Below are 22,000 nucleotides of genomic sequence, written 5' to 3'. Positions count from 1 at the left end.
AGCTAGGTCTTAATCCTCAGAAATCTTTGAAATGCAGAGAAGGTCAATGGGGATGAGACAGCTGGGAAGGAGGAGGAATGGGGTGTGGTAATGCCACCTGGAGGTGGAGGGAGCCAGATGGTAGAGCCAGGTGGATTCTCTTCGCCATAGGTGTGGTGGCAGCTCCCAGGAGGTCTGGAGGTCCGAGCCAGCAAGGGCGGAGATCTGCGGCAGTGGGGCTGAAAGTCCAAGATGGCAGCCCCAGAAAGGAGACACCACCATGGCTTCAAGCTATGTCGCTGGCTTTCAACAGCAATGCTGAGAGAAAGGCTAAGAGCACAGGTACCTTTGGCCTTTATTGTCTCCATTGTTATGATGTAGGTGAAAAGTATACAGAAAGATATACTGGAAGGATGAGCGAATGACCGTGGGCTTGGTGGAGTCCAATTCAAGAAGGGTAAAATGGTTCAAGGCAACCCCAAGGCTGATAGGTCAAGGGAAACCCATCCCTACCTCAGCCAGCCTGGGCATAGTCAGAAATGGAAGCCAACCACAGCGCCCAATAGCACCTGGAGGGAATTCCAATGGAGAGCTGAGAATGGTGAATGGTGGGGTAGAGGAGGATGATAGAGATGGGGGTGGGGAATGCCTGGTCTTCTTCAAGACTCAGCTTAAGCAGCCCCTTCTGCAGGAGGCCTTTCTCTGGCCTCACTGGGAGGCTGGTGCCTCCTCTCCAAGGTTACCGTGTCTCTGTTTTGTACACATACTGTATATACCTAAAAATGTGCATGTATCATCCCTTAGAATGTAAGCTCCTTGAGGGCCATCAGTCAATAAGCATTTATTAAGTTCCTACTATGTGCGAGGTGCTGTGCCAAGTGCAAAAAAAGTAATCCCTGCTCTCAAGGAACTCACAATCTAATGGAGAGACTTTTGTATATTATTCCCCAGAGCCAAATGCAGTGCCCAGCACACAGTAGGTGCTTAATAATTGTTTGTTGATTGATAAAAGAGGAGAGCTCATCCTAGGGATATCATCCTAGGGATGGTTCCACAGCTTGAGTACCAGACAGGTAAAGATAGGAAGGGGTGGGAACGGGGAGCCATCCACACACCAATTCTGTTCTCTTGACACCTTCCACTATCTCCCTCCCACCTGGCAAAGCACACCCCCTCCTCTCCCAGCCATCAGTGACTAGGACAAGGGTGGGGAACCTGTGGCCTCGAGGCCATATGCGGCCCTCTAGGTCCTCACATGCAGCCACAGAACTGTGAAGTTTGGAGTCAATCAAAGGGCCACACTTGAGGACCCAGAGAGCCACATGTGGCCTCCAGGCTGCAGGTTCCTCACCTCTGTTCTAGGACTTTGGGGAAAAAGAGTACCATCTGTGACTGACCACTCCAAATGGAGTTAATGGGGGATACAGAAAACTCCCAGGTAATAACAGAAAAATCCATATAACCCAGACAGAGTGCAGCTAGCCAGGCCTCAGTGATCACATAACCCAGCTGTGTGGAATCAACAACAGTGTGTGTCACTCCTGACTGGCACAGGTTGGTCTAACAGAGAATCAGCCTGTCCTTAGCCTTTACTGATCGATATTGGGGTTGGGGAAGGGATAGTGGGAGGTTAATTTTGCCACCGACAGCCCAGAAAGTGTATATAGGACAGTCAGGCCATTGAGGTTGCCTATATTGGTTTGCTGAGGAGTTTCTGGGGCTCCAATGAGGGCACTGGGAGGAGGCTACCCTCCAGTAGCTGGGCCATTCCACTCCCCTCTGGGTTACAAGGACCAGCATCTGTGACAGGGAGGGTGAGGGAAGCTTCCACTGCCCATTTACCCAAAGTCAACCCTGAACCCTCCCTCCCAGGAGAACCCTGTGGTAGACTGTAAGGATCCCCACTCGGCCCTTCCCCCATTCTCTCCCATCCACCGCTGGGGGGGCCCCCAGGGGACACCTTTCCAATGAACAGTTCTGGAAACACAAATTAGTAGATTTCCAAATCAGGAAAATTAAAATTGTGAGTTTCTCTCCATTATCACTTTCTTCTCTCCCTCCCTATGACACTCAGCATCCATTTAGCTCCTTCCTTCTTCCCTATCCCCTAATTTCCTTCCTAAGTCAACTCCCTAGGAGTCCTGTCAATGAAGTTTCCTCTGAGGGTTCCTACAGAGCACGGTTCCACTTGGCAGGGCAGCCATATCTTCTTCCAGCTCCAGATACATAGTGCCACCCCTTGGGGGTAAGGCATAGCCGAAGCCATGGAAATGAGGGCTTGTGTACGGTCCCAGGAGGGGAGGAAGAAAGAACTCCAGTTTGGGGGTCAGGGTACAGTGGGCCAGAGAGAGTCTAGGGCTGGAGAGCACCAGGTCCTGTTCCAGCAACCAGTGCCCAGGCCATGGGGAAAAGAAGGCTTAGAGTGAAGAGCTGGCATGATACAGCCTGGGCACAGGCTGCTGGCAGGGCTGAAGGAAGTAGTTTAAAACAGGCAGGGAGTGGTTCAGGAGACCAGCCCTAGCCTGGGTCCCAGTATTGAATTTTCAGCTTGTAGAGATTGGAGGGACATAGGGAATGCCTCTTGTCCCAACTCACAAGGCACCAGCTGGGGCATGTCCTCTGTGCCTTGGTTCATTGGTGGGAAGGGTGAGCCAGGTACAGGGGCAAAGGAGCCCAGAGGAGACACTGCCCTGAGAGACCCCAGGAGACAAGGAGGCTTTGACTTTGGGCACAGAGGGAGGGTCCAGCCCTGGGCCTCTGGGCCTGAGAGAAAAGTGGGATGTGGACAGTCCAGCACAAATAGGGCTTCTCACCCCCAAACTCACCCCATCCTGGTGGCCAAAATCCAATCAAACCCCAAAGAGAGCAGGACCTGCTGCAGGGGTGGGCCAGACCAGATGGAAGTCCTGGGTGAGTGGGAGGAGGTCATGATGGGAGCAGGGGCAGTTGGGGCAGAGTTGGGGAAGGGGGATCTTCTGAGGATGGGACTGATGCCAGAGTCTTCATTTACAATATTCCTTCCGGAACTCTAGACATCAAAAGAGGAAAAAAAATAAGAGAGGATTAGTTCTAGCCAGAGCCTGGGGACCAGAGTCAAGGGTTGGCTTCCATCTTCACCAGAAACAAAGCAATTACACATACGTGTGTATGTGTGTGTGTATATATATGTATATACATATGTATATTATGATTTTATGTATTTTTATAATATTGTATATACACAGATATCCAATCACACTGTGCTTTAAAGTTTTTAAAACACAAATTAGCTCATTTGAGCATCAAATGGCCCTCAGAGGTAGGTGCAATTTTTGGCCCCATTTCTCTGGAGGGAAAATTGAGGTTCACAGACCTATAGAGAGATCAAGGGATTTGCTCAGGGTCACAGCCCTGGATGAGAAGCCCCTCCCCACCACCCACCCCTCCACTGGGCTCCAGGTCCAGAACTCAAAGCTCACAGAGCACAGAGCAGCTGGGGGGCATCTACCCCACTGTGGGGAGCAGAGCTGGGGCAGAGGACCCCGAAGAAGATGCTGCCCTGCCTTGTGATGTAATGGAAAGAACACCGGCTGTGGGGGCCCAGGCCTGGATTCAGATCCTTACTCTGGTCAGTAGTAAAGGCAGGCATTTCTAGAGGACTTTAGGCTTTACAAACAACATCCCATTTGATCCTCAGCAATCCTGGGAGGTAGCTGCGACTGTTACCCTCATTTTATAGAAGAGGAAACAGAAGCAAATCAAGGCTAAGTGACTCATCCAGGATCATCCAGCTATCTGAGGCAGGATTTGAACTCAGTTCTTCCTGATGTCAGACCCGGTGCTCTAACCACTGCACCACCTCAGTCTGCTACTTTCTGCCTTTCTGACCATGAGTGAGTCACTTCTTTCTGATACTCATTTTCTCCTCTGTAAAATGAGGAGTTTGGACCTCATTACCCCTCCCTCAGGCTCTGAGGTCCAGACCCTTCCCTCTGTGCCCAGGTCAGAGCCTTCCCTGACCGCCAGGGAGGTCTCATGGCAGTATCTCCTCAGGGGTCCTTTGCCCGCATATTCTGATTCTCCTTCCCACCAATGGACCAATGCACCTAAGACATGCCTCAGGACGGAGGGGTTCCCCGATCTCCTCTGCTCTTGGTTTCCCCCTCTGCATAGACACACCAAGGTCTCTCACCTCTGTCTAAGTCAATATTTTTGGCTAGGGCCCCCAAGGCCAGATCCACTTGCTCCTTCAGGATGTTGTTTTTATAATCTAGGAGGGAAGAGGAAGAGAGTTGTAAGAGATAATAGCACACCTCCCCCTACCCCAGGAGATGGTGGGGGACAGCCCCATCCAGGCACAGTGGCTGCACCTATAGTACCAAGGCTCCAGGACAAAGCTGTAGATACCATTAGCATCTTCACAGAATCAAGACAGGGTTTGCACTGCAGTTTCCCCTTTCCCTCCACAGTAACACGTTCCCTCTTCCCTTACCCAACCTGATGTCCTCATTCCTAAGCTGAGACAAGTCAGCTGAATCCACTGAAAATTCCTTCAGATTAACATCTTTCCTGGAAAGGGGAGAGGCAAAAATCGGTTAGAAGTTAGGGCAACAGGGATGGAGCTGGGGATGCAGAGAGGGAGAAAGACGGCAGGAGGATCCCAGAGACCCCTGGTGGCATCAAGGGCCATGGAGGAAGGGGAGGTCTGGACCACACTCACCCGCCTGACTTCTTCACGTCATATGCATAGCCTGGGGAAATAAGACACAGGGGAGGGGTTAGATCATTCCCTGGCTCCAGCCCTGCCATCTCCAGTCCAGTCTGGCAGACCCCCGGCCCCAGCAGGGAGCATTAGGGTTCTGTGTTCTATATGTCCCGCCCTAGGAAGCAAGCTCATGCACATCCTCCTCTGGCCAGGAAGTTCTTCCTCCGGTCTGAGCCACATTCCTCTGCTCCAACTTGGGCCCACGTCCTCCCCCTTTCGTGATTTGGCCTGAGGGAAGGCTCTGAAGTGTCCATGAGTGGGGAAGGGGAAGATCAGGCAGGCAGGGGAGCCTTGGGAGACCCCAGGGGCTCACCTCTCTGCCGCCGCCAATGGCGAGTGGCGAGGACCACAGTGACGAGGAGGAGGATGAAGAGGAGTGGGGTGGCTAGCACGTAGCCCAGCTGCTGGAAGAAATGGGCCCGGCTTTCGGGAATGATGACATTAATGACATTGTGGCCTTGAACCACCGGGGGATCTGCAAGAGAAGCCCCGGGAGTCAGGGATCTCAGTCCAGAATATGGGACTCAGAGCGCAGAAGCCAAAACCCAGAACTCTGAACAGATCAATAAGACCTAGAAGTCAGAGCTCAGACCTCAAAAGCCAGAACTTGGAGCCCAGAACTCAGAGCCCAGCTTAAAATTGAGCCCAGAACTTGGAACCCAGAACTCAGACTAAATTTGAACCCAGAACTTGGAGCCTAGAACTCAGAATTCAGAACCCAGAATTTAGAATCATATTATAGTATTATTGCTTTGGAGTCAATCAGGGCTTTACAGGTTGTCCGGTGCAATCTTCCTCATTTTGCAGAAGAGAAAACGGAGACCTTGTCTCTCTGTGGCTCTCTCCTTCTCCATCCCTCTGCTAGTCTGGCTGCCTCAGAAGGTGTAGAGGCCACAACATAAGCCTCCCCTTGCCCCAAATCTCCACCATCCCCAGGCTGGCCTGTCCCACATCTTGGCTCTTGAAGGGACAATGCCAGTCACTATACTCTTTCTCATAAAAGCTGCCATTTGCCATAGCCCCACCCCTCAGAGCAGGCACTAGGATTTGGGGGGAGGAGGGAAGTCTCCCTCTCCCTTCCCCACTCCCTCATTTTGCTCTGATTTAAGAATGACCTTTATGTGAGAAGAAAATATGGAGTGAATGCCAAATGTCATTGGCCGGGGATATGGGAAGGAAGGCAGAGAGGGAGGGAGGGAAGAAGGGAGCAGAGGAGAAGGAGAGGAAAAAGGGGAGAAAGGGAGGGGCTGGCTTTGTTTTTTCTGGGACGCACACCTGGAGCCAGCCAGGCCAGGTCCTTGCCAGTGGAAAAACTGGGCTGCTCCCCAGACCTGCCAGGCCACTCCCCAGCACCAGCCTGCCAGGAGTCAGCTTCCTTCTGCCAGCAAAACTTAGAATCCCAGGATTCAGGGCTGGGAGGAAGCAAATAGACTGCCCAGTCTAACCCCCTCACTTTATAGAGGAGTAAACAGCCTGGGAGAAGGGCAGTGATTTGCCCACTGCCCCCACGGTGCCAAGGGTCTGAGCTGCCTCCAGATTCAGGGCTCTCTCCACTGCCCTGCTGCCCCTTTAGGCTCCACCTGCCTCTGGTAGATACCCTCCTAGAGCCAAGCACTAGGTGCTGGAGGCCAGGCTATACCAGAATACGGCACACATATAATGCTTAAAGTGCTTTGTGACACTCTCATTTAAAACTCACACTGGGCTATAATATCCCCATTTTATAGATAAAGAAATTGCTTCTCAGAGACAGTGAGTGACTTGCTTAGTCTCCGAGGTGGGATTTGAATCGAGCCAAAGAATCTCAAGTCCTCTCATTCCAGAGACATACTGCCTTCATAGGAAGGCTGAGTGTCCAAGGACTTCTCCCCCATTAACCATTGTCCGCCTCAAGGTCTGACCCCCCAGAGACCACATACCAGGAGGAGAAGGGCTTCTGCTCTGGCTGCTACGGTTGCTAGGGGTGTCTTCAGGCACTAGGGAAGGGCGGCGGGGTTCAGGGGAGGGCTCTGAGACAGCCAGGTGGAAGATGCGCCTCTCATGGAGTCCACAGTAGTGATGGTGCAGGTGACAGGAATAGGTACCTTCATCTGCAAGCTCCAAGGGGTCAATGCTCAGGGAGAAGTCCCCCCGGGCAAAAGCATCTGTGCTGACCTCCATTCGCCCATGCCAAAAGGGGGAACCATAGGCACGCCGTTCACCAGAAGCATACAGGTCCAGCAGGCGGTCAGCACGGTCGTGAGGGACACCTGGAGGCTGGCGGTCCCAGTGCACCACTTGCTGCTCCTCCTCCAGGTGTCGTTCAGTCCATACCTGGGCTCTGTTCACACAGGTCAGCAGTGCTGGGGAGCCCCTCTCTACCACCAAGACCTCCTTCTCACCATCCCAGTGAGCACCAGCTGCTAAGGCTGAGGGGTTGCAGAAGAGGATAAATAGGGTCAGTGCCAGAGGTCATGTGGGTCATGTAGGTCATGTGGGATTATTTGAACCATGGAGGTCATGGGGGTCATTGAGATCATGGAGGTCACAGGGGTCACCGAGGTCATTGGGATCATGAAGGCCATGGGGGTCACTGGGATCATGGAGGTCATAGGGGTCATTAGGATCATGGAGTCCATGGGGGTTATTGAGGTCACTGGGATCATGGAGGCCATGGGGGTCATTGCGATTATGGAGGTCATGTGATCATGTGGGGTTATTTGGACCATGGAGGGCATGGGGATCAGTGAGATCATGGAAGCCATAGGGGTCATTGAGGTCATTGGGATCATGAAAGCCATGGGGGCCATTGGGATCATGGATCCATAAGGGCCTTGAGATCATGGATCCATGGGGGTCATTGGGATCATGGAGTCCATGGGGATCACTGAGGTCATTGGGATCATGGAGGCCATGGGGGTCATTGGAATCATGGAAGCCATGGGGGTCATAGGGGCCATAGGGGTCACTCTGGTAAGCTAGGTTATTGAGATCACACACACTTTCTGGCTACGATCAGGAGGCCAGGGGCTGGGCACAGCAGTGGGGCAGCTGTTAGGAGAGGAGCAACAAGCACGTTTTCTGGGAGGGGAGGGTACTCACGGTCATCAGTGACCTCCAGGCGAATGGCAAGAGTCTCGTAGAGGTGGCAGTAATGATGGTGAAGGTTACAGGTGTACAAGCCTTCATCCTGCTCCTCCACAGCTATCCAGAAACAAAAGACAGGAGATAAAAGACAAGAGACAAGGGACAGAGACCCAAGCAGAATTTTCTCTTCCACATCCCGCCCCCCCCCAGCCCCACAGGACCCTGGCCCCTTCTCCCAGATGAGGGCCCTTCCCTTCCCACCCCCAGCCAGGGTCCATTTCCTAGTGCTTCCCACACTCCATCTCTTTCTTACAGTGGATGATCAGAGAGAAATTGCCATCCTGGAAGGCTGTGGGAGCCAGGAGGAGGCGGCCCTCATCCCTGGCCTCGTAGATGCGCTGCCCCCCTGCAGAATACATGTCTAGGAGTCGGCGTGCAGGGCCACTGGGGCCGCCACTCAGGTCCCAGTGGACCACTCGCTGCCGGTCGTGTAGCCGATCCTGAGTCCACACCATGCGTGGGCTTTGGCAGCGAAGCAGAGCTCGGGCCCCCGCAGGCTGGTTGAGGGTGGCTTCTGACACTACCGTGCTGGCCCCTGACCCTGGGGGTGCGGCTGTGGGGGCAGGGAGAGAGTCAGTGGGGCTGAGGCAGGGTCATATACTGATGTGTGAGGTAAATAAAATGCGAAGACTTCACAGGGAAGATAAGTATAAATATATATATGTGTGTGTGTATATATATATATATATATGTATGTGTGTATATATATACTAAGAAATGTTTAAAAATCAAGAAATAGGGAAGTGAAAAAAAAATTCTAAGGCCGTGAGACTCTGATGGCTCAGCCTCTGGGAAAGTTTACCCTGAAAGTTTTTGTTCTTTCTTCTGGTTCTGGTTTAAAGATTTGCTCAGTAACGATGGGGTCACTGTGACCTGCTTTCCTTTACTGTAAAAGTACTGTAAGAGAATGGAGAGGGTCCCCCCCTCCCCTTACCCTATTCTCCTTCTTAGATTTATAGATGTCACCTCAGTTGTAATCATTAACTAAGGGAATGGGAATTGGAGTTTCTGTGCCTCAGTTTCCTGGTTCGTTGTCTAGCTTTCGTGCTCAGATTGTAAGCCCGCCTCCCAGCCAATGGTGAGAAGGGTCAGAGGTGGGCGGGAATTCTCTTGTGCTAGGTATAATTATGGGTGCTTTGCCCATTGTAAAGCGCCTCCTTTGCTGGTTCTGCTCTGTGCTAGCACAGGATGCCCAATTCCTGAGAACTGAATAAAATTCATTTCTGTTCCCACCCTGAGATGGCTCCTTGTTATAAATTCCATTGGTGAGGGTCTTTCACCCCACACACTGAGAAACCAAGGGATCATGAGAGGGTGCAGTGGTCTCAGAGGGTATCTGGAGAGAAGGCCAAGGGGCCCCGGGGGCAGGAGGCTGGTGGGAAGTTTCAGTCCCCCATAAATATCGACAGGATACATCCAAGCAGGACTATGGTAGCCAAGGAAGCTCCGGGGATGTCTGGGGGCAGAAACCTGTGTGCCTGGGGGGGAGGCTCACTCACCTGAGAACAAGTGGACGCTGCAGCCTAGAGGGAAGGAAAGAAAATCATGGCATGAGGGGAGGGCAGTGGTAAGGCTGAACACCCCCCTCTCCTCATCTGGGAGCCTCTGGGGTCACAGGGTCCCACATTCTCTTCCTTAAGTGGCCTCAGACCCAGGCCAGAGGAGGAGAAAAATGTGCCAAATCAGCAGGATATAATGGAGCTATTGGCCAGACTTTCTTTCCCATTCTAGAGGCGAACCATCCTGGGCTCCCTTTCCCCCAAATTTGCCCCAGGATGGAATCCAGCCTCTGACCAAATTACCTCTTTCCCCTCCAAAATTACCCTCTCCCCCAAACTTGTCCCATTACCCAAATCTGTCTCATCAACCCCTTTCCTTCCCCCAAATCTATTCCATCCCTCAAACCTACTCCACCCCCTAAACCTGCATCCTTTTTTCAAAACCCTCCCCTCTCCCAAAACCTGCCTCAACCCCTAAATCTCCTTTCCCCCCAAATCTACCACTCCTTCCCACCCCCTTCCCCCAGACCTGCTCCCCACTCCTAAACCTGCCTACCCCACATCCATCCATCCCCAAAGCCATGGCTTCTCTCCAAGGCACCCCTCCTCCAAACTGCTCCTCTGCCAGATCCGTCCCATGCCCCAAATTTTCCTCTTTTCTATCTCCCAAATTCATCTTTCTCCCAAATCTACCTCATCCTCCAAATCTATCCCTCCCCAAAACTTGCATACTTCCCCAAGACCTCTGTTCCCCACCAAACCTTGCCCAGCCCCCCAAACCTAGCCTTCCCCCAAACTTTCCCCTTTGCCCTCAAAATATGCCCAGGTTCTCCCAAACTCCCTATTATGTCCCCACTCCCCCATCCCGTACTCCCCCACCCCCATTCCAGTCCTGGTCCTTGAGAAGGATGAGTCTGACTCCCTCCAGATACATACACCGAAGGGGAATTGGGCAGTGGGAGTGTTAGGATCTCCTCTTGATGTTTGGGACAGCTCAGAGGGGCCATTCCTGACATCACCTTCTATAACTACAGCCCAGGAAGGTGGGGGGGGGGGCAAAGAAAAGGAGGCTGCACAGTCTCTCACCCCACCCACCCCCATCCACAGCCCCTCCAGTGACAGAGAAATCCTTGCTAAGTAAATTTTTGTATTCTGACATGCACACTTCACATTCCACTAGGTTCCAGATACCTATGGACTCCAGCTCCCAGCCAGTTCTGGGAGGGGAACAGATAAGGTCATTGCCTGTCTCTAGGGGCTGGGGGGAAGAGAGAAGGAGAGGGAGCCTCCTCCCCAGCCTTCTCCCTGATCCCTAGCCCTCAGAAAACCTGGACCCCCTTCCTCCAAAGAGACCCTATCAGGGTCACACAAGGACACACAGAGCTCAGCACCATCCTCCTTTGCCCCCTCCCCCAGCATCCCAGTCTTGGCTTGGATGGCCAGCACTTACTCTGCAGAAGCAGGAGATGCCAGAGGAGGACTTTTCTGGGTAACTGTTCCATGTCGCCGCAGCCCCTGCCTGTCTTGTCCTGGCGCCCTATCTCTGGCTCTTCCGATCTCCCCGTCTCTTGGTCTCTCTCCGTTTCTCCTTCTCTCTGTGTCTCTCCGTCTCTTTGTCTCTCTCCCCTTGAAAAACAAGTTAAGACAGAGTTGTTCTCTGCTCCCACCCCTGGCCTGGCTATGACATCATTAAGCCCGACTGGAGCTGGGCCCTGGGTCGGACAGACAGACCTGGCCCTGGCCTGCTCCTCCTCCAACTCCTGGCTCCCCCTCTCCCTGGGGCTGCTGGGCTCCTCAGTCTCCCCCTCCCAATTCACAAGGGGGAGGAGGTGGGAGCGGGCGGGGGCTCGGAGATTTCCCCCCAGCTCCTCCCTCTCCCCTCAGCCCAGCTCCTCCTCCTCCTCCTCCTACTTCAGCTGCTGGAAGACAGGGAACCCAGGCAAGGTCCAGTAGGATCCTTACTCCACACCCAGCCCAGCCTGGAGGAAAAAGCCTCCCTGTCTTCTCCCTCCCATTTCCCCCGGGAGAGAACCCAGAGGCCCCACTGAAGGGGACCCAGCTCTGCCCTTTATAAACCACTTCTTCCATGAGAGGATTCTGATTTTTAAGCACCAGTCCCTCCATCCAAGGGGACCCCAACTCTGACCTCTAAGCACTGACCCCTCCATCAGAGGAGGCCCGGCCATAGGCTCTCCATCAGAAAGGATCCTAAACTCTGACTTCCAAATGGTGGCCTCTCCATGCCAGGGAATCTTAGCTCGAATCTCTGAGTGCCAGCCAGCCTTTCCACCCAAGAGGATGCCAACTCTGATCTCTGAGTAATAGCGCCTTCTTTACTCACTCAGACTCAAACTGTTATCTATGTCTAGGGAATATGGCCCTGACACCCGAGATCTGGGGAACCAATACTCTCCTCTCCCCTCATGGATCTGTTTCCAAACCCATGTCTCTAAGGAGGGCTCCTTCAAAGTTTGGGAAGAGATCATGACCCCCTCCCCACCAAACACCCACCCACATACGCCTCCCCTGCAGTTCAGCCCTCTCCTCTAGTTCAGGAGCCAGAATCAGAGCCTCGGCATTGAGCGGGCCTCTCCCCAACCTGGTCAGAGCAAATGCTTCCTTCCCCAGCACCCCACAACTCTCAGGCTGGGGGTGGTCTTTCCTTAACCATAATCCCTCCTGATGCCACTCTCTCAATGAAGGTAGAGGACGGCTGCCCATGCATTCCCAAGTGAGCGCCTGAGCTTCCCAACCCTCTCCGTGGACACCCCTCCCTATGAGAGGCGAGGGGTCACTGGAGGAAGTGCCAACCAGAGGGAAATGAGCGAGGGGCTGGTCAGCTGGGAACTAGCTCTACATCTGTTCTCCAACCGAAAGGGATTGGATGAGGCTCCTTGCTCCCAGCCCCTGACTGGGCCAGGAGATTTTTCTCTGACTTGGACCTTGAGGAAAAGAGCCAGAAAATTCAAAGCTAATTATTCCTTGACTCCCAACCCCAATTCTGGAGTGGAGAGGTCTGTAGGGAAAGACAGAGAAAAAAGGGAACTCCAGGGAGCCCCTGGTCTCAGCATAGCCTTGCCCTTAGGGATCTCCTAGCCTGAGAGATTATAGCTGTTCCCTCAAGAAACCTTAAGTTTAAGGAAGAGACAGCTCTCAGTAAACACCTGCCCGATGGCTCTGCCAGACACATTAGGGTCACGAGATGAAGAGTTGGAATGGACCTTAGCGGTTAGCTGGGACAAACCTTTTCGTTTTTCATGGGAGGAAACTGAGGCCTAGGGTAGTTTTGTGATTCAAATCTTTTGATGACAAATCCTGCTTGCTTTCCAAAGACTCTGGGGACTGATTGCCCACAGTGGACAGGCTGGCAGGATTTGAAGAGGTCAGGCAAAGAGCCCCTTCACCCAAAATGGGCTGTGAACTCAGTGACTCCATTCTCCCCCCCATCACACCCCCCAGCCTTCTTTCCCTTGCTATTCCCCTTTTCATTCTCAGAAAAACAAGCTTGAGTCTGAGTTGCCATCCCACCCCCCCTTCCTGGATGGCTTCTTGTTTTTATAGCTGGTTACATTCACAGTTATTTCTTTTTCTGTGTGTCTCCCTCCCTCTGTCTGTCTCCCCCTTGTCTCCCTCACTGAGGAGGGAGTGGAGAGGAGAGAACCCCCTTTCTAGCTTTCTCTTTCCTGCCCTCAGGGAACCCCAAACCGGGAAGAAGACACAGTCTTATCCTGGAGGAACTTCCATTCTGAAATGAGAGTCAGCTTCTGTTCCCATGGGGCCCCCAGTTTAGGGGGAGACATAGTACCTGGCCTCAGGGAAACCCCACTTTAAGGGGAGACATAGTCCATGACCTCCAAGAACTCCCAGTTTAAGGGGAGACATAGTCCCTGACCTTGGGGAACCCCCTTGCCCTCAGGGAACTCCCACCTGAGGTGGGGAGACAGCTTTGCCCTTTGGGAACCCTCATTCTGAAAGGTGTTCCTTGCCCTCAAGGACCCCCCCAGTCTAAGGGTGAAACATGGCCCCAGCCTTCTTGGAGCCCCAGGTTTGAGGGGAAAGGCAGGACACACGCATTTGAAGCTCTGGGAAACTTTACCAAGGGCTGTGTAAACAAATGGGAAATCATAGAGCCCAGCTGGTTCCCTTCTAGTTAAACTAAACCTCAAAAAAAATCCCCACCCCCCAAACAACCACAAAAAATCCTCGATGCATTTTTTAGGTTGCCCATTTGGGTTGAATTAACTCTGAGACGCCCATAGCAGCGGATGGCCCAAGCCCACTAGGGATGGGTGGTATCCCATGTCCTGAATGGCCAGTCCTGGCCCACCCCACAACCCCATCACCATAGTAGATCTGTCCTGGGACTGGAAATGGGGAAGTGAGGGGAGCAGCTGTTTGGGCTTCCTCCTTAAGTTCTGGCTCATTTAGCTATAGCAGGAGTGATTTAGGGCAGATTGGAGAAGGAACTTCCCAACTGCCATGGGCAAGGAAGATGCCCTACTCCTGCTTCCAAAATTCTTCTTACTCTGCCTGGCTTTCTCCGATGGCTCTGCCAGACACATTAGGGTCATGAGATTAAGAGTTAGAATGGACCTTAGCGGTTAGCTGGGACGAACCTTTTCATTTTTCATGGGAGGAAATTGAGGCCTAGGGTAGTTTTGTGATTCAAATCTTTTGATGACAAATCCTGCTTGCTTTCCAATGACTCTGGGGACTGATTGTCCACAGTGGACAGGCTGGCAGGATTTGAAGAGGTCAGGCAAAGAGCCCCTTCACCCAAAATGGGCTGTGAACTCAGTGACTCCATTCTCCCCCCCATCACACCCCCCAGCTTTCTTTCCCTTCTTCTTCCCCTTTTCATTCTCAGAAAAACAAGCCTGAGTCCGAGTTGCGATCCCACCCCCCCTTCCTGGATGGCTTCTTGTTTTTATAGCTGGTTACATTCACAGTGGTTTCTCTTTCTGTGTGTCTCCCTCCCTCTGTCTGTCTCCCCCTTCTCTCCCTCACTGAGGAGGGAGTGGGGAGGAAAGAACCCTCTGTCTAGCTTTCTCTTTCCCTTTGTTGGTAACTTTCTCCCTCTCTATCCAATTCTTTCCATCATTTTTGTCTCTCCACGTTTGTCACCCTCTGTCCATAACCATGACTCTCATCAAGTGTCATCTTTTTCTTTGTCTGTCTTTCCATTCTTCTACCCATTTCTCTATCCCTCTCCCTGTCTCTCTCTCTCTCAAAACCTCAGTGAGCTCTCTATCTGCTTGTGACTCTCTCCATCTCTGTCTCTGTTTCTCTTGGTGTCCCTGTCTCTCCATGTCTCTGTCTATCTCTTGGCCCCTGTATCTCTCTCCATCTCTTTGTCTCTCCCTCTGTTTCTTTCTCTGTGTCTCTGTCTATCTCTTGGCCTCCGTATCTCTCTCCATCTCTCTGTCTGTACCTCTGTATCTGTGTGTCTCTCTCCACATCTCTGTCTATCTCTTAGCCTCTGTATCTCTCTCCATCTCTCTGTCTCTACCTCTGTTTCCTTCTCTGTGTCTCTGTGTGTCTCTCTCCATGTCTCCCGCCTCCTTCCCTCTTTGTGTGTTTTGAAAGGAAAGATGAATTCCAGATTTGGGCTGGGACATGGGCCAGAAGAGGGGAGGAGAGAATGACCTGGAGCAGCTGAGGAGCCGATCTCAGGCCCAGGAAATGTTCTTAAACAGGAATTAGAAGCTGTTTCCTCTAGACCCTGGGTGCCAAGCTGTCAACAATAGGCCAAGGGTGGGAAAGCCAGGCATCCTCAGGTGCACAAGGAGGACCTGTCCTGGTCCTTCGGTGGCCAGCAAGGGGGAGGTAGATCGTGTGGGAGGGGAAAGGAGATTGAAGGTCTGGATGGAAGCCACTGAGGGGCTGGGCAGGGGGCAGGCTCAGCAGATCTGGGGTTGGAAAGGACCTGCCCACAGGCTCCTGTATCCTGAGGTCTAAGGACCTCCATTCCTAGCTAATACGGCTTGGTGTCTCCCAAATGCCCGCTTGAAAGGCCTCCAGCTGAAAAGCCAACTTGGCTTTTTCCCTCCCACTGCCTGGTGGGGATGGAACCTAACGGTCTGTTCCCTGCCTGGTTGCCCTTCAGGGACAATGAGCAGATATCTTGGAGAAGGGCATCCTTCCAGGCCCACAGAGGGACGTGGCTGGGGGGCTCGCCTCCCGCACGCCCCCTCCGGGCTCTGCCTCCTTCTCTCCCTCCCTATCTCCCTCCCTCCCTCCCTTCCTAGGCTGTGGCCAGGCTCTGCTCCCTCCAGCAGGAAATAGCCGGCAGATGACAGCAGCGGTCACAGGGGCGGGAAGGAGAGAGGAATAGAGGAAGGGAGGGAAGGAGGGATGGAAAGAGGGCAGACAGATGATGGGCAGATGAGGCTGCTTGCGCTTTCTACTTCTAGGTTGTGTTCCTGACACACCTCCTTCAAGATGCACCTCTAGCTTCATTCCACCCTCTATCCAGGGGTGCCTTCACTGTGACTGGGGCTCCCCAAAGCTAGGACTGTGGGTGCTGCTGAGAGCAGAAGCTCTGGGGTGGCAGGCCCATGTCTCCTCTAAACACAAGGGCTCCTAAAGGGCAGAGGCTGCCTCCCGCCTTAAGCTGGGGGCCCTCGGAGGGCAGGGACTGTGTCTCCCCTTCAGACTATGGGCTCCCTGAGGTAAGGCCCTCCTCAGGCCCAGGACCCCCTAAAAGCAGCCCCTCAGGTCAGAGGCTCTAATTCCTCATACCCCGGGGGGGGGCCAGAAAGGGAGGCAAGCGCTGTACAGAAGTCTCAGCCCCCTCCTCCAAGTTTGAGAAATGGAATTCTGGCCCTCAGTCTAGGAGTCTCAGATAGTCCAGCCGAAGACAGGTCAACCAAACGAACAGGGGTTTGTCACATACAGAAAAACACATTCACACTGGGACACTCACAAAGACAACCTTACTCACAGACACATTTACTCCGCTCACACTCATAGACACATACACAAATCCCACAGAGACACACTCATTCACAATCACAAAGACTCATTCACAGATACACACACACACACACACACACACACACACACACACACACACACGAGAGGGGCCAGGCTTCTTACCTTTAGGTAAGAACATACATGTAGCATACACACACTCAGACACATTTCCATACAGACACTCCCACAAAGGAACACCTATTTAAGGAAACTAGCATATATCTCTATGAGGTGTATCAGTGAATATGAGCATGTGAATGAGTGTGTCTCTATAGGAGTTAGGCAGTTAGGTGGATTTGGGACTAGCTGAAAGACTACAGTCAGAGGGAAGTCATTAATGAGTCCACATTACCTTAGAAGGAGGCCTCTGGTGGACACATATTCATTGTTGGCGTAATTGCAAATTTATGTTTATGGAAACTTTATGAAGCACAATCTGGCAGTGATATCAGCGCAGCAGAGTGCATAGAAAGCTGGTCTTGGAGCCAGGAAGACCTGAGTTCAAATGCTCCCTCTGTTATATATGACCGTGGGCAAGTCACTGAACATCTCAAAGTTCCAGGCAATTCTCTAAGACCATCAGCTTCAAAGAAGGTGCCACCTGGTCTGGCAGAGAGAGCTTCCTCATAGGAGAATTCCCTACACCAAAAGTCACAGGCCCGGGCCCTACCCTTATCACTATTCTGGCAGTACTTGGTAGAAGTTCCAAGAACAATCATGACCTTTGACCCAATAATTCCATTGTTGGGAATATTTCAGGAAGCATCATAAAGCATAATAACAAACTAAGCTATCCAACAAAAATCTGGAAAAAATTCACGCCAGATCATTGGAAGAGTGATTAAACAAATTATTATGCATGAATACAATTAAACATTTCTGCATTATAAGGAATGATGAAAGTGAAGAATTCAGAGGATCACAGGAAGGCTTGTGTGAACAAGAGAGGCCTAGCGCTGTAAAAGATAGATCAGTTTTTCTGGGCCTCAGTTTGCTTATCCACGAAAGGAGGGAGGTGAACTAAATATTTAACAACCAGCTCTTGGGTATAAATCTTTTTTACATTTTTTTACTTGTATAATATTTTATTTTTTTCCAATTACATGCAAAAACAATTTTTAACATTTTTAAAATTTTGAGGTCCAAATTCTCTCCCTCCCTCCCCTCACCCATCCCTAAGATGGCAAGAAATTTGATATAGGTAATACATATGCAATCATAAAAAACATATTTCCATATTAGTCATGTCAACACACTTTCTTAGAAAAAAATAATTTTTATTGATGCTTTCTGTTTCTTACATTATCATAGTACCCCTGTATCCCTCTCCCTCTCTCTCCTCAGAGTCATTCCTATATGACAGATAGTATTTTTTTAGAGAGGAAAAAAATCAGCACAATTGATTGAAAAAAATATGCAAAAATACGCAATGTGTAACCCCATAGACCTCTCACCTACACGAAGGGGTAGACAAAACACACTTTTAAATTTAATTTGCATCGATAATATTTTCTCTATCACTATCTTAAGTCAAGACAACCAATAAAACAATAAATCAAGCCTAGATTTAGAGCATTTGTTGTCTTTTGAGGCATAAATGTTCACATTGAAAATTTAACGATTGGATCTCGTGAACCAGTTCATGTTGGGTGCAGCACACCCTTGCTTCTGAGCTCTAGATCGAGGAGATTCTGTGTCTATCAACATGACTGACAACAATGTAAATAGAATCAACACGGGGATGAGTCAAAACTCCAGCCAATTTGGCATGGTACTTACTGGCCCAGTTATAGGAGGTCGTCCTCCCTAGGAACAAGCAAGGAATCTGGGACTGTCCTGTGCAGGGATTCTGTGGGGTGTGTACTTGAGAAGTGTCCATTGTGCTGAAATAAAATGTATGGATGGATTTTTTTTAAGCTATTGATTCAAAGATTTTGGAATTATCTCCATTTTCAATAGGAAGGGGATAGATAAATCATCGTCCATGAATGGAACGGGATGCCATAATGCAATTAAGACTGGTAAGTAGGAGGTCTACAGAGAAATCTCTGAAACAGGGCAAAGCGGAAAAGAGCAAAAACCCAAGCATATACACCAAGTTCAATTACATAAGAAAAGTGAATGGGGGAGATGAGGGGTTAAAATTTGATGGAGATATAGTTGGCTGGTTGATTAGTTGGTTGGTTGGTTGTTGTCCTTTGTGCTGGAAGAGGACCAAAATGACATCACTATGTGGGGGTCAAGGTACAGTATGTCTGACTGTGGCTGATCAGACCAATATGAGCTCAGAAGGGTCTACCGCAGGTTGGGCACAAATGGTCCACATTAACATTTGGAGTGGAGATGGCTCTAAACTGGCATAGCTTATGTTTCTTTTGAGCTACTACAATTCTACTTCACTCATAGAGCACAGCTCCTTCTTTAATATGGACATGCCATACCTGTGCCAGTGTCTCCCACGTCTCACAATGGATGCCAAAGTTCTTCAGAGAGACCATGAGAGTGTCCTTGTACTGCTTCTTCTGACCTTCATGGGAGCATTTGCCTTGTACAGATGTAGAGGGAGAGATGAAAAGTTGTTCAGTGAAACTGTCCTTAGATAATAGAATGTTAGATCTGAAGGGGGCCTTAGAGGCAGACCAGTCCAAACCCTCCATGGATGAGGAACTTCAGGACCAGTGGGGTTAATGGCTTCTCCAAGGTCACACAAGAAAGCAGTGACTTCATTTATTTAAGTGCAAATATAGTAAATTTAAAGACATGCAAGCTTCTCATCTCCTCAAACCTGGACTATTGCACGAGCCTGCTGGTCGGTCTCCCCCTTTCCAGTCCATCCCACTCCACTGCCAAAGTGATTTTCTAAAGCACAGATCCAACCATGTCACTCAAGAAACTCCTGTGGCTACCTACCTACTATCTCCAGGATACCCTCTGTTTGACATTTGAAGCCCCTCATAACCCCCATCTCTCTCTCTCTCTCTCTCTCTCTCTCTCTCTCTCACACACACACACACACACACACACACACCCCTTTCCAGTCTTGTTACACCTTACTCCCCTCCCTGCATGCCACAATCCAGTGACACTGGCCTCCTTCATTGTTCCTTGAGTATGACATCCCTCACCCAGTTCAGTGTCTTTTCACTAGGGACTGTCCCCTATACCTGGAGTGCTCTCTCTGCATTCACCTCCACTTCTCCAGCTTCCTCCTAGACTCAGTTCCACATTCTGCAGAAGGCCTTTCCTGGTTGCCAGTCACCCTGCTCACAACCTTCCCACCACACTCATTTAGGCTAGCACTGATTTGATGATCATTCCCAGAACAAGAGGAAAGGGCTGGAGTCAGGGGCAGAGGGGGAGAGGGTTCATTAGCAGGACAGATGGTAGGTCTCTCCCATCAGGCAAGGCTTGGTTTCCTGGTGGATGGCTGAGGTCCTCTGAAAACTGCCTGGTTATGCTGAGGGACCTGAAGCTCCATGTGAGCCGACGGCATGACCAGACACCCTCCAAAGCTGATGCCATCCTAAAGGCATAGCGTCCCAGAATAAAGGAGGGTCACCTTCATTAGTTCCCTGAATGACTGTGACTCTACTCAATTTCCTTTGAAATAGATGGAGGATCCCTCCGTGCTCACTGTTCACCCACTGAGTTCTATTCTGGGGCTACCATTTTTACAGCTAGAGCACGTCCAGAAGAAGGAAATCGGGACAAGAAGAGACCTGGAGAAGGTGCCACAGGACGGGTCGAATGGCTTGGGGGAAGAGAAGCCCTATGGAGGAAGTAGGAAGTATTCGAATGGCTGTCACAAGGATGAGAGACTCTGTTTGGCCCCAGCAGGAAGCACCAGCAGCAACAAGTGGGAGAGGGAGAGAAGTTGATTGAGGCTTGACATCAGAAAAGTCTTCCTAAGGAGAGCTATGCCAACATGGAATAGGATGCCTCTGGTGGTAGTGAGCTACCTGTCATGGGAGGTCTTCAAACAGAGGCTGGAGGACCATTTGTTGGGTTACTGTTTTCACATGGCCCCTGATGTCCCTTTCGCTTCCGAGACTTTTGAATTCTGTGAAGCCTCTTCTGGAAGCACTCTAGATCTGAGGACTAGGAGGAAGAGGCAGAGGGAAAACATGGGCCACAGGACCTCTTGGGATCTTCTGCCCTCCCTCCAAGCCCATGACTTTGAACTTCACTAGCCCCTCCCACCATGGCCCATTTCACAGATGGTAGAACTAAGGCGCGTGAGGCTTGGGGGGTTAGATTAGATCTGTTCAGGTTCACTGAGGGCTCAGAATGTCCAGTGGCCCTCACTGAGACCCAGACCCCAGTAAAAGTGGGCTGGCCTAACTCCTCCCTAGCCACCCAGAGTTTCTTTGGAAGCTGTTCCTTGTACCCTCAGGAAAGAGTCCTCTATTGGACTCCTGTCCAATCATGACACACACCCAAAGCCCCCCTGAAGGGCTCCAGTTCTGCCCAGGAACTTGGAAGGCCCTACTGACCTCTGACTTCCAACCCTTCCTGGCAGAAGATGGATCTTAAAGATGGAATGGGCAGCTTGGTGGCACAGTGGATAGAGGGCTGGGCCTGGAGTCAGGAAGACCTGAGTTCAAATCCAGTCTCAGGCATTTCCTAGCTGTGTAACCCTGGGCAAGTCACTTAACCCAGTTTGCCTCAGTTTCCTCATCTGTAAAATAAATTGGAGAAGGAAATGACAAAGCACTCCAGTATCTTTGCCAAGAAAATCTCACACGGGGTCATGAAGAGTCAGACATGGCAAAAACAACCTAACAGCAACAATTCCCAGAACTCCATTGGTAATGATTTTTGAAGGAGGTTGCCCCCAACCTGCCGCCTCTAGCCCTTTCTCAATCAATGATAATCACAGCCCCTACCAAGCAGGGCTGCCCAAAGAGATCTGAAAAAAAAGCCACAGTAAGACACACACAGTAAGAGCAGAGACAGGGAGAGATAGAAATAGGAACAGGCAAAGAGAAAACAGACAGAGAACGACAAAAAGATCTCAGGAAAAGCCTGAGACAGAAATCAGAGACAGAGAGAGATCCAAAACATAGAGAGACAGAAACAGGGAGATGCAAAGAAAAGGCAGAGAGAGAGAGATTGGAGGCAGAGACGCAGAGATAAGAGACAGGTAGAGAGGGGTAAAGATCAGAGGCACAAAGGGAGGAGATAATTTACTGTGGCCGTAGTGGGGCCCCTTAGAGATAAAAATAGGGTAAGCAATCCCTTCTCAGCGTCCTAATTGCTTTCAAGAATCCCAACCCCATCATTCTCAGCTTCAAACAGCCCCTGTCCCTGCTTCTTGCTTCACCACTGCTGCCACCTATAATCTTAGACAAATTTAGTGGCTCAGGGCTGCACCAGGGCTGGGAGGGGGATCTGTGGAAGTATGGTCCTGTGGGTGGCCTATAACTGAGGGGTTGAGGGGGAGAAGCAAGTAATGAACATCTCCCATCCTGGCCCTTCTCAACAGGCAAACCCAGACCCTAAGGAAGCCCCCTCACACGGGAGGCTCCCAAATAACAAACACCAATCCCTCCCCTCACACGGGGTCCTGATAGACAACACCAAAGCCTCCCCTCATACGGAGTTGGGGGGGTTTCCTGATGGCCAGTGCTAAGTCTTCCCCTCACAGCGAGTTGGGGTGCTCCTGATGGCCAACACC

At 51.1% G+C, this 22,000-nt stretch overlaps 1 protein-coding gene across 2 annotated transcripts; it reads right to left on the bottom strand.

The window, feature by feature from the left end:
• Positions 1–316: 316 nt before the first annotated feature.
• On the bottom strand, positions 317–11,027 carry MXRA8 (matrix remodeling associated 8). 2 transcript variants are annotated; one of them, XM_036742691.1, is made up of 10 exons: positions 10,799–11,027; positions 9,349–9,372; positions 8,103–8,402; positions 7,805–7,906; positions 6,643–7,131; positions 5,037–5,198; positions 4,679–4,709; positions 4,451–4,527; positions 4,151–4,228; positions 317–3,007 (listed from the first exon to the last, which is right to left on the bottom strand). In XM_036742691.1, exons 1-10 carry the CDS (start codon positions 10,848–10,850, stop codon positions 2,982–2,984), a joined length of 1,341 nt encoding a protein of 446 aa, XP_036598586.1. In that variant the 5' UTR covers positions 10,851–11,027; the 3' UTR covers positions 317–2,981. The 2 variants fall into 2 exon arrangements, with proteins under 2 accessions (XP_036598586.1, XP_036598587.1); XM_036742692.1 differs by lacking the exon at positions 5,037–5,198 and having other exon boundaries at positions 2,856–3,007.
• Between the last annotated feature and the right edge of the window lie 10,973 nt (positions 11,028–22,000).

The sequence above is a fragment of the Trichosurus vulpecula genome, chromosome 2, assembly GCF_011100635.1.
Source record: "Trichosurus vulpecula isolate mTriVul1 chromosome 2, mTriVul1.pri, whole genome shotgun sequence".
Taxonomy (NCBI): Eukaryota; Metazoa; Chordata; class Mammalia; order Diprotodontia; family Phalangeridae; genus Trichosurus; species Trichosurus vulpecula.
The sequence above is the reverse complement of the archived record's forward strand: the minus strand, read 5'-3'. Positions and strand labels throughout refer to the sequence as shown.